General features: G+C 54.0%; 1 protein-coding gene across 1 annotated transcript; it reads right to left on the bottom strand.

Moving 5' to 3' along the window:
* Positions 1–3,278: 3,278 nt before the first annotated feature.
* LOC133884488 (trans-cinnamate 4-monooxygenase-like) lies at positions 3,279–7,827 on the bottom strand. Its single transcript, XM_062323923.1, has 3 exons — positions 6,971–7,827; positions 5,596–5,717; positions 3,279–4,089 (listed from the first exon to the last, which is right to left on the bottom strand). Exons 1-3 carry the CDS (start codon positions 7,753–7,755, stop codon positions 3,491–3,493), a joined length of 1,506 nt encoding a protein of 501 aa, XP_062179907.1. The 5' UTR covers positions 7,756–7,827; the 3' UTR covers positions 3,279–3,490.
* Between the last annotated feature and the right edge of the window lie 6,544 nt (positions 7,828–14,371).

Raw genomic sequence — 14,371 nt, forward strand, 5'->3', positions numbered from 1 at the left:
CCACCGGAAAGGCATGTTTCGTCTGTGGTGAAGTAGGGCATTATGCCAATAAATGCCCAAGGAAGAAACCCAACAACTCTCCCGTGCAGTATGGCAATGGGAATGCTCCAAAGCAAGGACAGCATCAAGCTCCAGGCCGCAATGGGAACCTGGCACCAGCTCCAACCAACCGGGCTCAACAGAATTATGCGCGTGGGCGAATCAACCATGTCACTGCTGAAGAAGTCCAAGAAGCGCAAGATGTGGTGCTTGGTATGTTCCTTGTCAACTCAAACCCAGCATCAGTTTTATTTGATTCAGGAGCATCGCATTCATTCATCACTACAGGATATGTTGCAAAGTATAATCTGCCAATTGTGCATATGAAGCAGCAAATGATTATTAGCTCTCCTGGAGGAGAGATGAGGGCAAAGTATATATGCTCAAAGCTAAGCCTTTATATAAGGGGGGGGGGTAGATTTCTTAGCCAACCTTGTAGTTCTGGAATCCAATGGAATTGATGTCATTTTGGGTATGGACTGGCTGGCGAAATATAAGGGAATCATAGACTGTGCCAGAAGAGCAGTTCAACTGACTAACAGAAAAGGCACGCAAGTCGAGTTTGTTGCAGCTATACCCTCGACAGAGGAAAGCTCACTAAATCAAATGAAGGGTATTCCTATAGAAGAGATCAATGTGGTGAACGAGTTCCCGGACGTTTTCCCCGATGATCTTCCAGGTATGCCGCCAGATCGTGAAATAGAATTTGTGATTGAGTTAGTGCCAGGAACTGCACCTATATATAAGAGACCTTATAGAATGGATGTCAATCAGCTGGCAGAGCTCAAGGAGCAAATCCAAGAGCTGTTAGACAAAGGGTTTATCCGCCCTAGTTCTTCACCCTGGGGAGCTCTAATCATCTTTGTACCCAAGAAAGATGGAACGCAAAGGATGTGCATAGACTATCGGGCTCTCAATGAAGTAACTATCAAGAACAAATACCCACTGCCTCACATTGATGGTCTGTTTGATCAGTTGAAAGGAGCGTGTATTTTCTCCAAGATTGATCTTCAGTCCAGATACCACCAGTTGAAGATTTGTGCCTCGGATACTCCAAAGACCGCGTTCGTTACTCGATATGGCCTTTATGAGTTCACGGTAATGTCTTTTGGCTTGACAAATGCACCAGCATACTTCATGTACCTAATGAATAAGGTCTTCATGGAGTTTCTGGACAAGTTTGTCGTAATGTTTATTGATGATATCCTGATCTTCTCCAAGGACAAGGAAGAACACAAGGAACACTTAAGGATGGTATTACAGAAACTCAGAGAGAACCAGCTTTATGCCAAATTGAGTAAGTGTGAGTTCTGGTTGACAGAAGTACCCTTCCTTGGTCATATTATTTCATCAGGAGGTGTGTCCGTAGATCCATCCAAAGTAAGGGATGTTCTAAACTGGAAAACCCTGCAGAACATTTCGGAGATCCGCAGTTTCTTGGGTTTAGCAGGGTATTACCGCCGATTTATAGAAGGTTTTTCCAAGATAGCGAAACCAATAACAGAACTACTAAGAAAAGGAGCAGAATTCAAATGGACAGCCGCTCGAGAAGCCAGTTTCAACGAATTGAAGAAAAAGTTGACCACCGCGCCAGTTCTTATCATGCCAGACACCCAGAAGTCATTCTCTGTGTATTGTGACACATCTCGACAAGGGTTGGGATGTGTGCTTATGCAGGAAGGTCATGTGGTAGAATATGCATCTAGGCAGTTAAGAAAACATGAGGAAAATTATCTGACCCACGATTTGGAATTAGCTGCAGTGGTTAATGCCCTAAAGATTTAGAGGCACTACCTCATTGGCAACCGATGTGAAATATATACGGATCATAAAAGTCTAAAATATATTTTCACCCAACCGGATCTTAATCTGTGGCAACGTAGATGGTTGGAACTAATCAAGGACTATGATGTGGGAATACATTACCACCCTGGGAAAGCAAATGTTGTGGCAGATGCCCTGAGTAGGAAGGGATATTGCAATATGACTATGTTGCGAGGAAGTCAACCGGAATTATGCAAGGAGTTTGAGAGATTAAATTTAGGTTTTGTTGCTGACATGGATGCAACAGTAATAGAAATGAAGTCACAATTGGAACAAAACATCCGAAAAGGACAATGGGAAGACAAAAGTCCATACTCTATTGAGGATACTTAGGAGCACCGCGATGCGTCACTCGTGTTCGAGTGGCAGCCTCTTCTTCCCTGACGACTCAACAACAAGCACATCCCGTTCCATCCCATTTTGTAGGCCGACACATGGTAGTGTCTACTACTTAGTGATGCGGAGCGATGATGAGGGAGGAACGGAGACCTCGGTTCGTCCGCGTGCCACACGTAGCGTGCTAAGCAACCCACTTGCCACGCATTCCCGCGCGGAGGGTAACCGCGATATAGTTATTTCGTCAGGTCATTCCGGGTAAGAATCAAAGAGTTCAACTTTCAAATGGAAGTCTTGGCACACCAGCCCTATTCCCCCTATGCTCCTGTTTGCAGCGGGATCTCAGTTCGGGAGGACGAACCAAAAATAAGGGCGGTCATCAGCAAGAGGCGCTCAACTGGTAGAGCGACACCCAAATCGGGCTCGGCAGGCCGCCTCCCACCTCCCAGTGTTCTCCCCATGCTCCATGTGCACCAGCGATCTCTGCAGCTTCGCCGGCCAGTCACTCCGCTCCACTCTGCTCACCACCACCGACAGACATGAACCATGGATGACGGATGCAGGCGACGCTAGCAGCTGGGCAGCCCTGGACCATGGATTGATAACACTTAGGTCATGTTTGTTTGAGCTTCTGCTTTTGAGCTTTTCTGAAAAGCTATGCTTTTGGCTTGTCTGAAAAGCTGCTTTTGGAAATAGGTTGTTGGCTTTTACAATAAATTTTTGGCTTCTCAACACATAGCTCCTCAGAAAAGCACATTTCAGCGAGCTTCTCAGCTTTAGTTCATTTTCCTTAGAAGCAGGCTTCTGGCTTCTCCAGAAACTACTTCTCCAAAACCTCGTTTGTTCTAACTTCTGGCTTCTGCCAGTAGCAGAAGCAGAAGCAGAAAACAAACAGGGCCTTATACTGTGCAATTAGGCCAACTATAAAATAACTTTAAAAACTGTGTGATTCTTGCTGTGTTTTGTTGTCTAGTTTGTTCTGTTTTGAACTCAGTCCTTCCGCTGCCCTCCGGAAAAATTCACAAACCGGAAACGAAAACCCTGATCTCAACATGTAGCAACAACATACGTAAGGAGTCTAAATGCAATGTTACAACGCTATAAATTATCGATAAGTTTGCAAGAGCATATACAACCAAGATGATCTACGACACCGTACCTCAGCCACGTATACCCCATCACTCGACACTCAATACCAACGCCAACACAAACGCATTTTAGTACCAAAAAAACAAAAAGCATGATATATAACACAGTATCGGTGACTGCCCGCGCATGCCTTGAACTAGCTCTACGCCTCGAGCGGCTTGCAGACCACGGTGGCGTGCTTGGCGATCTGGTTGCTGAACTGGCCGGGCTTCTCGGTGGTGTCGACCTTGGCCTGCCCCGGCGGCGGCAGAAGCTGGAAGTTCTGCACCAGCCTGCCCAGCGTGATGCCGATGATGGGCAGCGCCAGGATGATCCCGGGGCAACTCCGGCGGCCGACGCCGAAGGGCACGAACCGGAAGTCGTTGCCGTGGGCCTCCACGGCCTTCTCCTCCTCCAGGAACCGCTCGGGCCGGAACTCGTCGGGCCGCACCCACCGCTTGGGGTCGTTGGCGAGGAACCAGGCGTTGACGAGGATCTTGGATTCGGCGGGGATGTCGAAGCCGGCGAGCTTGCCGTCGTTGAGGTTCATGTGCGGAACCAGCAGCGGGATGGCCATGCGCAGGCGGAGCGTCTCCTTCACCACGGCCTGCAGGTAGGGCAGGCGCTCCAGGTCCGGCTCCGTCACCGCGGCGCCGGCGCCCAGCACGGACGTGAGCTCGTCCCGGAGCTTGGACTGGATTTCCGGGTGGTTCACCAGCTCGGCGATGCCCCACTCGATCGACCACAGCGTAGTCTCGATCGCTGCAAATTCAGCAAAAAAGTTAGTTTTTTTGTTGTTTTTTACAGAAGGGTTCTTTAAAGTGCTTGCTTCTCCTACTACATACAAAGCGATTAATATTTTTTCTAATTAAGTGCATATTAGGTCTCTGTCAATTCCCAACAAATGACAAGGTTATAATATTTTTTGCACCGACTAGTGGTGGCAGTCTGACTTGTAAACCAGAGCTAGGAAACGAAATCGGAAGCGTGTTCACGTGGCGGCAGTTTCAACGACCATTTCATATACTCCGTACTCCTGGCATCACATTGAAGGAACAATACCGGGTTGCCGGTTAACTAAGAATGATAGTATTATCTTTTTGAGCAAAAATTAGGTGATGCCAGCTTTGGTCAAGATGTGCCTTATCGTGCATGCAAACATTTTTTATGAGCCACAACATCATGATGACCTATCGGGTTCGTATTTTAATTGTTTAATTATGTCGGGGTATAGAGTTTCAACCATAGTTTTTTTATTTTTAGACAAAAAAACATGGGACAATTGTAAATTTATCACTATTTTGAACCGTTATTACAAACTTACCACTAAAAAATTACAAAAATACCACCAGAATTATCATTCGAGTGGTATTCTTGCAAAAAATAAAAAACCAGTAGTAAATTTGCAACACTAAGTCTCAAACTCAAACCTTTTTATCTCCGAAACAACCCTACACTCCAAAACATAACACTTGTTATGCATTGACACCTATTTACACGACAGATTAAGGGATCTCGAAAACTCCCAACAACCGATGTCCTCCCACAAATAGGAGGTGAACAACAGGGGCACCTATAATAATTCACAAGCATCTACGACCTAACAAAACCTCCAGTGACCAGTCAAACATTGGTTCTAAAGTTGCACACAGCTAACCGCCACCATCAAACAATGACGGACCATCACCCAGCATGACCTATGATGCGACCAGCAAACCCTTGAGTTTTGGTTGAGCGTCTTATCTCTAAGCAAGCTCCAACCACGCAGGGAGGAACTCTAATGCGATATCTTCAAGGAGGACATGACGTTGGGACACCGTCATTACCTGATCTAACATGAGACATGTGTTTTCATTTGGAGAACCCATCGAGAGTGAGGGGCATCACAGCTACGTCTCTAAGGAGAGGAATGACGCCCAAGAACATCGTTGTTCCAAGGTTTTCTCCCAGAGCCTCTACACCCGTCACCGCCATAGGTTACTACTACATGCAAGCTTTATGCTTGGACCTAACCATATCATACGCATGATGCAAATTAACACATAACCGTGTGATGTGTTGCTTGAGGACGCAGTTCAAGTTTTAGGATGCGCACTAGGTCCTGAATACTTGTTTTCCCCACAAGGAACGGAGCATACTCTGTTTCTTGTACAGAGGAAACCTTGTGATAACTAGAATGGATCGACAGTGGATTCTGAAAGAAAAAGTGTCTTTTTTTGTGGGAGGGAAAGGAGAAAAAAGAACTGAATTAGTCGAACAATTAATTACCCGCGACGTTGATGTTCTCGACGATGTAGAGGACGTTGTCATGATTGATCTCGCCCTTCCTCTCGGCCTCCAGTATGTGGTCCATGGCGCACCTGATCTCGCCAGTCTGTGCCATCACCTTCCTGCACCATCATCAAACAGTACACATTCATGTTACTCAGTTGAATAAGCGAATCAGAAGCTTCCTGCCGTGCAGTTATACCAAGTCAACAAGATTGCCACTCCATGTAACAGTTGGATTATTAGTTCATTATGCTCCAAATTGCATGCTGGGATTAATAAATTTACTATGCCGTTATTGGCTTCCGGTGGCCCTACCAACAACAAGCAATGCGCAGGCCAAATGATTCAGTAAGCCACTTTTACAATTTGTCTCGCCTAAAAGACACTTTATAATCTGTCATGCATGCTATTGGTGCAGGATGACATCTGACATACCCATCTCTGCTTCAATCTGTAGTCCCTGTTCTACTAGAAATGGTCTAGTTAAAGAAGAGACCCGGCCGGCTTGTAGCAGAGCCGGAACGGATCTGATAGACCTGCTTGATCTGCTCGAAGGAAGTCTACGGTTCCTGTCGCGGTCGGTGTATCCGTGATTAGCTAGTACAACTTTGCCCCAATCTTACGACTCGGCCCGATCTGGACAGCGAAGCTAGCTACCCTCGTCTTTGAAAGCTTATCTGCCTCTCGCAATGATGCAGAGTAGTGCGGTTCACCTACTCTGCTGACCCGATTTTGTATAGGCCAAAAGGAAAAGCTTGGAGAGAGGCAAACGGACTGGAATACGGAATGCATTTTTCAACACAGTTCCTTTCGTTATCTCAATATCTCCTATCAAATACTACAATTTCCTGTGTACCTGAAAATGGCAGGTTGATTATCACCCCGTACGTGCGGTATTAATCGCCAAATCAGCTGGATCCACATCCTATGCAAGTGGTTCTTGAACTAGTGTAAGCAACAGTGACACGGTTGCTGTCGACTTTGGCCGCTTCGATCGATTGAGAACCACGCAAGAGTCCAATTTTGCCGAACAACTTGCAGCTAGAGAGATTTACTTGGCTCGCTATTCGTTCGTCCTTGTCGGTTGACAGCATTGATTTCTGGTTCCTGAATCGCATCCGTCACTTTGCTAAAGGAAATACAGTACGTACCTAACATGCAACATGTGCACATCCTACCAAACTTTCTTGCGTCCTTCCATCCAGCTCACCCATATGCAACGCAAATCGTCACCCCCATATGCAACCGACGCAACATGATTATTATCCGATTAAAGAAATCAAATCGAGAAGCAACCGACTAAAAATAATGGTGCTAAATTCAAGCATTTTGCTTAAGCTATACGACAAGCAGTAGTAATGGTGGTACTCACTTGCGGTCCTGGACGAAGTGGTCCTCGAAGACCTTCATCCGGCGGGTCTTGAGGTCGTGGCAGCGCTTGAGGTAGCCGCGGAGGAAGGGGCGGAGGACCGGGATGAAATCGCCGTAGTTGTACTCGAAGCTCTGCGACAGGCGGCTGCGCTCGGCGTTGAACGCCTTGAGCTTGTTGAACAGCGGGTCCTCCTCACTCTCGAACCGCCGGTCGAACATGATGCGGAACATGTCGTTGTACATCATCAGCTGCAGCCGGCGGCGGATGACCACGCCCTCGGTCGCCGCGGCCGGGTTGCGGCGCACGTCCTCCACCACCAGGCGGGCCTCCTCTTCCCACCCTGCGCGGTTCTGGGCCACCACCTTGTTGGTGAAGAAGGGCACCGTCATGATGCGGCGCATCTTGCGCCAGTGGTCGCCGTACACCGTGAACACCATGTCCTGGCCCTTGCCGGTGAAGATGTCGAAGACGACGTTGCGGGTGCGGGAGCCGAACTCGACGCCCTGGGTGTGGAGGACCTCCTTGGCCAGCTCCGGAGTGGAGACCACCACCAGGTTGCGGACGCCCATGCGCAGGAGGAAGATGTCGCCGAACCGCTTCGCCATGGCCATCAGGTTGCGGTGGTTGAGGTCGTCGCCGACCTGGAGCCAATTGCCCACGATGGGGGCGCCGGGGGGCCCGGGCGGGAGGCGGAACCGCTTGCCGGTCAGCTTCGCGACGGCGATGGCCAGCACCGCCGCCGCGAAGAGGCCCAGGAGGGCGTTCTCCAGGAGGGCGACGTCCATTGCGGTAGGGGTAGGTGGACTGTGTGGCTCTGTTTGTTGGCTGTGGAGGAAGCGCTGGAAAATGCGAGGAGGAATGACGGGGATTTATAGTGACGGAGAGAACAAGACGAGTCCGATTTGGGTACACGAGTTCCTTTGGGGGTTGGTACGGTTTTGGTGCTGTGGGCCCACAAACTTGCAGAAGTGGGACCTATTTTGGCACGGCAGGAAACATAACTGCTGGCAGGGCCCAAAGGGGATATTCATACTTGACTGTTGAAAATTCGCTAAAAAATGATGGAAACATTACAATGTGTAGTAAGAATATGTAACCATATAATTTGCACGATGGCGGCGTGACCTAACAAGGGGGCGTAAGAATATCCTCGTTCATTTAGCTGACAGCCTGACAGAGTCCGAAATGGCGAAATATATAACATGTATGAGGAGTTGGAGTTGACAAAAAATAAGAATTGTTTAGCCCGTGCACCACATGCGCAAGTAACATGTGAGGCGATGAGGCCACCTATCATCCAATAGCTTCTTGGCATAAACTGACGAGCCTCTTGTACTGCCGTATCCTCTGCTTTTCGCCAGCCTCTCGTCAAACCTCAACGGCTCTACTCTAGAGTAGTAGAGTCGGGGTGGTTTTAAGCTTAGGGCATGCTCCAATGCTTGGCTTGCTGAATCAGCATATGGATTACTTCATTGCATTTCTTGGCCCGAGCTCTTGTGGTTGATTTACCTATTAGACCTCAATTCTTCACTTAACCAACATAATTGCTAGCTCTAAGATCAAACACCCTAAGTGCGGAAGCGTGAGGTGTTTACCTGAGTTCGGTGACGCCATCAGATGAGGGTGAAGTGGTCGCCGGCGTGATGAAGAGGCTTCGGCCGATGTAGTTGATTACCAGCACGTAGTGGATGAAGATGCGGCGGTTTTCACCTCTGTCGGTGTATTTAGAACCAGGGGTCCCTAAGTCCCGAGGCCAAACCGGCCGCCCACCACATATCACCACCCTGCAAGGTAAAAGCAGAGACTCGGGAGAGGGTGCTCGGGGCTGCGCGTGGCAGCCCCCGAGGACTCGGTGCCCCGAAGGTCCCTCTAAAGTGCTCGGGAGAGGGTGCTCGGGGCTGCACGTGGCAGCCCGCGAGGACTCGGTGCCCCGAAGGTCTCACTCAAGTACTCGGGAGAGGGTGCTCGGGGCTGCGCGTGGCAGCCCCCGAGGACTCGGTGCCCCGAAGGTCCCTCTCAAGTGCTCGGGAGAGGGTGCTCGGGGCTGCACGTGGCAGCCCGCGAGGACTCGGTGCCCCGAAGGTCTCACTCAAGTACTCGGGAGAGGGTGCTCGGGGCTGCGCGTGGCAGCCCCCGAGGACTCGGTGCCCCGAAGGTCCCTCTCAAGTACTCGGGAGAGGGTGCTCGGGGCTGCACGTGGCAGCCCGCGAGGACTCGGCGCCCCGAAGGTCTCACTCAAGTACTCGGGAGAGGGTGCTCGGGGCTGCGCGTGGCAGCCCCCGAGGACTCGGTGCCCCGAAGGTCCCTCTAAAGTGCTCGGGAGAGGGTGCTCGGGGCTGCACGTGGCAGCCCGCGAGGACTCGGTGCCCCGAAGGTCTCACTGAAGTACTCGGGAGAGGGTGCTCGGGGCTGCACGTGGCAGCCCCCGAGGACTCGGTGCCCCGAAGGTCCCCCCAAGATGCTCGGGAAATAGTGCTCGGGGCTGCACGTGGCAGCCCCCGGGGACTCGGTCCCCAGAAGGTTCGCGCAAGATCGTTCAAAGACTCAAAGGGCCCCGTCGCCAGAGTATCATCCAGTCAAGGGCCCGATGCCGCATTTAATAGGCGCGCGTGGCCTGGCATTCTGACATCCTGACATTCTCGGCTGCCCACGCCCCAGTGTCAGACCCGGCCATGCCCTGGCTGGGGGGCGTGGGTTCATTAAATGCACGGGTCCCGTCCCGTTTCCACTTGCGCACCTCGGGATAACGTTACCAGAATCGAAGCACTCGGCCTGCCACCCTGCCCTGGCAGGAGAACAAGACAGAGTGGACGCACCGGGCACCTCTGAGGCTGTCCGGTGGGCTTTTTTTTTATGGCACCCCGAAGCTTCCGCAGCGGCTAGTGGTCGAATGCGCGCCGCCTTCCTCCACCGCCCCTGTCACTTCGCCAAAGTGAAATGATTAGACCTTTCTCCGTGGCACCTGGGCACTCGCGTCCCCTCTTTCCCATTCAGGATATGTCGAGGTCGGCGCATCTATAAAAGAAAAAGAAGGGGGGCACCAAGAAGGGGACGGAGAGACGAACAACGAAAAAGAGGAGGACAAGAGAAAAACAAGAGGTCAGTCAAAGAACAAGAAATCACCACCCCCGATCACAAGACAATCAAGAAACCAGCCAGCTAGAACATAAGAGCCTCCTGCTCTTTGTAAACAGCTCTCCCTCGAGAACCAGATATACCCTTGAAGGATCTCCTTCAAGGATAGATATAACACTCATACAGGAGTAGGGTGTTACGCCTCCGCGCGGCCCGAACCTGTCCAAAAACCCGGTGTCCCCGCAAGCCATCGCATTTTATTTCCTTTTCCGCTCATTTCCCGTGCAAGCTTTTCTAGGATCATCCCCCCGGCCGAATCTCTAAAAAGGGGTCTCTCGGGATCCCTGCGACAGGAGTTCACTCTCCGACAGCTGGCGCGCCAGGTAGGGGAGAATATCCCTAGATTGTTTGTTTCCCTTTTTTCTCCACAGGAAAAGATGGCCGGTGGGCATCGTCTCCAGTGTTCCGGCTCCACTTCCAGTAACGGAACGCCGCCCCACGGCCAAGAGGTTTTTCCCGCCCAAGGGGATCAGGGCGCTGGGCCCATCAGCGCCGCCGCTGCCGGCGTGCTCTCTGACCCCCAGCAGATGGTCAGGGCCCCGGCCGCTAGGCCCGCCTCTGGATCACGTCGGGCGCCGCCCCGGCGCAGGCTCGCTTTTAGTGAGGCCAGCCCAGGGAGTGCCTTGCTTGCAGCGCAAGCCCTCCTCAGGCACCCTCCCATTCAGGCCACGCCAAACACTCCGGAAGGCCGGTGGATGCAAGACATCGCCGCTTTGGTCGGCACCGCTCGCCGCCAGGTACAGGTCGAGAGTCCTCGCGCCACTTTTCAGCGCGGTGCCGCCAGAGTCGGCTCCTCAGCAGGCAACACCCGCACGGGCCGGGGGGTCTCCAGGCGGAGCGTCATCCCCCCGGACGTGTCGGAGGCCCGGGACCTCCGCTTGCGCCTCGACGAGCGCAGGGGCCACGAAGATGCCCGGGTCACTCTCGAGCGTCAGCGGGAGACCCGGCAGGGGGTTGGGGCAGAGGACCAGGCTTCCTCTCTCCCGGCCCACGACCACCGGGGATCCCCGGCTCGCCGTTCCTCTCCACCAAGAACCCCCGCTCGTGCTGCGGGGTACGGCACCGGTTGCCGTGCCTTCACCGCCGAGCTCCGTCGGGTGAGGTGGCCTTCCAAGTTCCGCCCCGAGCTGCCAGAGAAGTACGACGGGTCCATCGACCCCGTCGAGTTCCTCCAGATCTACACGACGGCCGTCCAAGCGGCCGGAGGCAGCGAAAAGGTGATGGTAAATTACTTTCATGTTGCCTTGAGGGGTTCCGCCCGCTCCTGGCTTATGAACTTACCCCCAGGATCTATCAGCTCCTGGGACGACTTGTGCCACCAATTTGTGGCCAACTTTCAGGGTACGTTCGCGCGTCCCGGGCTGGAGTGCGACCTCCACGCCGTCCAACAGCAGGAAGGGGAGACGCTGCGTCGATTCATACAGCGTTTCAGCCAGGTCCGCAACACTATTCCGCGAGTGGCCCCCCATGCTGTTATTGTTGCCTTTCGGCAGGGCGTACGCGATGAGCGGATGCTCGAGAAGCTAGGCACGCACGAGATCGAGACCCCTGCGGAACTTTTCGCACTGGCCGATAAGTGCGCCAAAGCGGCGGAGGCCAGGGCATGGCATGCTCCTCGCCCCACTTCCGATCGACCAAGTTCTTCCCGCTCTGATAGGCGGGAAAAGAAAAAGAGGAGGAAGCGCGAGGCTGCTCCTGTTGAGCCAGCTCAAGCCCCCGCTCGTGGAAGGCAGCAAGAGCCCGATCGCCGACAAGAGCGTCGGCCCGAAGCCGATCGGCGCCCCGTCAGGACTCCTGCTCGGGCTCCTCCTAGGGCCTCGGCGCCCGCGAGGGCCCCAGCACCGGTTAGGGCATCAGCTCCAGCAAGAGCCCCGGCCCCTGGTCGGCCCCCTATTCCAGCGAGGGTCCCCGCTCCCGCGGGGCCTGAGCCAGGTAAATGGTGTCCCATACACCAGACCAGATGGCACGATCTCACGGAGTGCCGTACGGTCAAGGGACTCGTAGAGCAGCGCCAGAGGGAGCGCGACGAATCCCGCGGGGGAGGCAATACCGAGGTCATCCCCGACAATACCGAGCTCGGCTTCCAGGAGCCCGAGCATACGGTTGCCTTCATCAACGGAGGCGCCTACACACCCTGCTCGCGCCGTGGCATCAAAGTCATGCGGCGCGAAGTGTGCTCGGCAACCCCGAGCGAGGAGGCCGCAAGACCCCTGAGGTGGTCGGATGCTCCGATCACGTTCAGCATGGCCGACCACCCCGTCAGTACTGCAGCTGTGGGGCGACTGCCTCTGGTCGTGTCTCCCACTGTCTGCAATGTTAAAATCGGCAGAGTGCTGGTCGACGGCGGCGCCGGTCTCAACCTCCTCTCCAAAGAGGCCTTTGAGAAGCTGCAAGTGCCTTCCCGACGCCTGAAGCCGTCACTCCCCTTCTGTGGAGTAACGCCCGGGCACTCCCTGCCCCTCGGGCAGGTTGAGTTGCCTGTCACGTTCGGAAGCCGGGACAACTTTCGTACGGAGAGCGTCCTCTTCGATGTCGCAGAGCTCCCTCTCCCCTACAACGCCATCCTCGGGCGTCCGGCGCTTGCCAAGTTCATGATGGCCGTGCATTATGCATACCTTACGGTTAAGATGCCCGGCCCCGCAGGCTCTATCTCCGTGACCGCTGACTCCGGTGGCGCTGTCTCCTGCGCCGAACAAACCTATATGGCCTTAGTCTCAGCGCAAGCCGAGGCTGATGGCTCTTCAGGGGGCCCGGGACCCTCTACATCCAGACCCCGACTCGCCGCCAACACTTCCGTTCCAACGAAGGAGGTCAAGGTGGGCGAAGACGCTGCCCAGGTTGTCCGTATCGGCAGCGACCTGGGCAGCAAATAGGAAAGCGCGCTCGTCGCCTTCCTCCGGGCTAACGCAGACGTGTTTGCCTGGCAACCGTCCGATATGCCCGGGATCCCTAGGGAGGTGATCGAGCATCACTTGGCCGTGCGTCCGGACGCTCGCCCGGTGAAGCAGAAGGTCCGGCGGCAGGCGCCAGAGCGCCAGGAGTTCATCCGCGAGCAAGTCCGCAAGCTCCTCGACGCCGGATTTATCCGAGAAGTCCTCCACCCCGACTGGTTAGCAAATCCAGTCGTCGTCCCGAAGGCCAACGGCAAGCTCCGCATGTGCGTGGACTACACCGACCTTAACAAGGCTTGTCCAAAAGATCCTTTCCCTTTACCTCGCATTGATCAAATCATAGATTCAACTGCGGGATGTGATCTTTTGTGCTTCCTAGACGCGAATTCTGGGTATCACCAGATTCGCATGGCCATAGGGGACGAGGAAAAAACTGCTTTTACTACCCCGGTGGGGACTTATTGCTACATGTCAATGCCCTTCGGCCTGCGCAACGCTGGATCATCCTTCCAGCGCGCCATTCGAATCACACTTAACTCGCAGGTCGGCCGCAACGTCGAGGCCTACATCGACGATCTCGTGGTCAAAACCCGAGACCGCGCCACCCTGCTCGAGGACCTTGCCGAGACTTTCGATAGTCTCCGCTCTACCCGCCTCAAGCTCAACCCGGAGAAATGTGTCTTCGGGGTCCCGGCGGGCAAGCTCCTTGGTTTCTTGGTCTCTGGCCGAGGAATCGAGGTCAATCCGGAGAAGATCCGGGCCATCGAGCAGATGCGACCCCCGGCTCGACTCAAGGAGGTCCAGCGCCTCGCCGGCTGCATGGCCGCCCTCGGGCGCTTCATCTCCAAGCTCGGGGAACGGGGGCTCCCCCTCTTCAAGCTTCTGAAGAGATCCGGTCGTTTCGACTGGACGCCGGAGGCCGAGCAGGCCTTCCGCGACTTAAAGAAATACCTTACCTCGCCGCCCGTTTTGGTGGCTCCTTCTCAAGGTGAGCCCCTGCTACTTTACGTTTCGGCCACTCCTCAGGTTGTGAGCGTAGTATTGGTGGTGGAGCGAGACGAGTGTTCAGGGCCGGATGCTGGGTCCCAGCTCCCAGAGGCCCCCGACCACTCACCTGTCCTCGTGGCTCCCCCGGAGCTAGGGGTCGAGCCCGAGCACGCTGCTCTTCCTAGCCAAGGAATCGAGCTCGAATGCCCGGCCAACCCCGACCATGCCGTCGCCCCTGGGGGCTGTAGCAGCCCCCCGGGCGGGGCCACCGTCCGGGCCCGCCGGGCACAGCGACCGGTGTACTTCGTCAGCGAGGTCCTCCGGGAAGCCAAGACAAGGTATCCTCAGGCTCAGAAGCTGCTCTATGCCGTGCTCGTCGCCTCCCGGA

The sequence above is a fragment of the Phragmites australis genome, chromosome 11 (assembly GCF_958298935.1).
Source record: "Phragmites australis chromosome 11, lpPhrAust1.1, whole genome shotgun sequence".
NCBI classification, from domain to species: domain Eukaryota; kingdom Viridiplantae; phylum Streptophyta; class Magnoliopsida; order Poales; family Poaceae; genus Phragmites; species Phragmites australis.

Excerpts from the sequence above, each read along its gene's own strand:
- LOC133884488 (XM_062323923.1), bottom strand. The coding sequence starts at position 7,755 with ATGGACGTCGCCCTCCTGGAGAACGCCCTCCTGGGCCTCTTCGCGGCG. Across the intron at positions 5,718-6,970 it reads CACTTCGTCCAGGACCGCAA|GAAGGTGATGGCACAGACTG; the intron begins GTGAGTACCACC and ends ATGATGGTGCAG. Across the intron at positions 4,090-5,595 it reads CGAGAACATCAACGTCGCGG|CGATCGAGACTACGCTGTGG; the intron begins GTAATTAATTGT and ends CTGAATTTGCAG.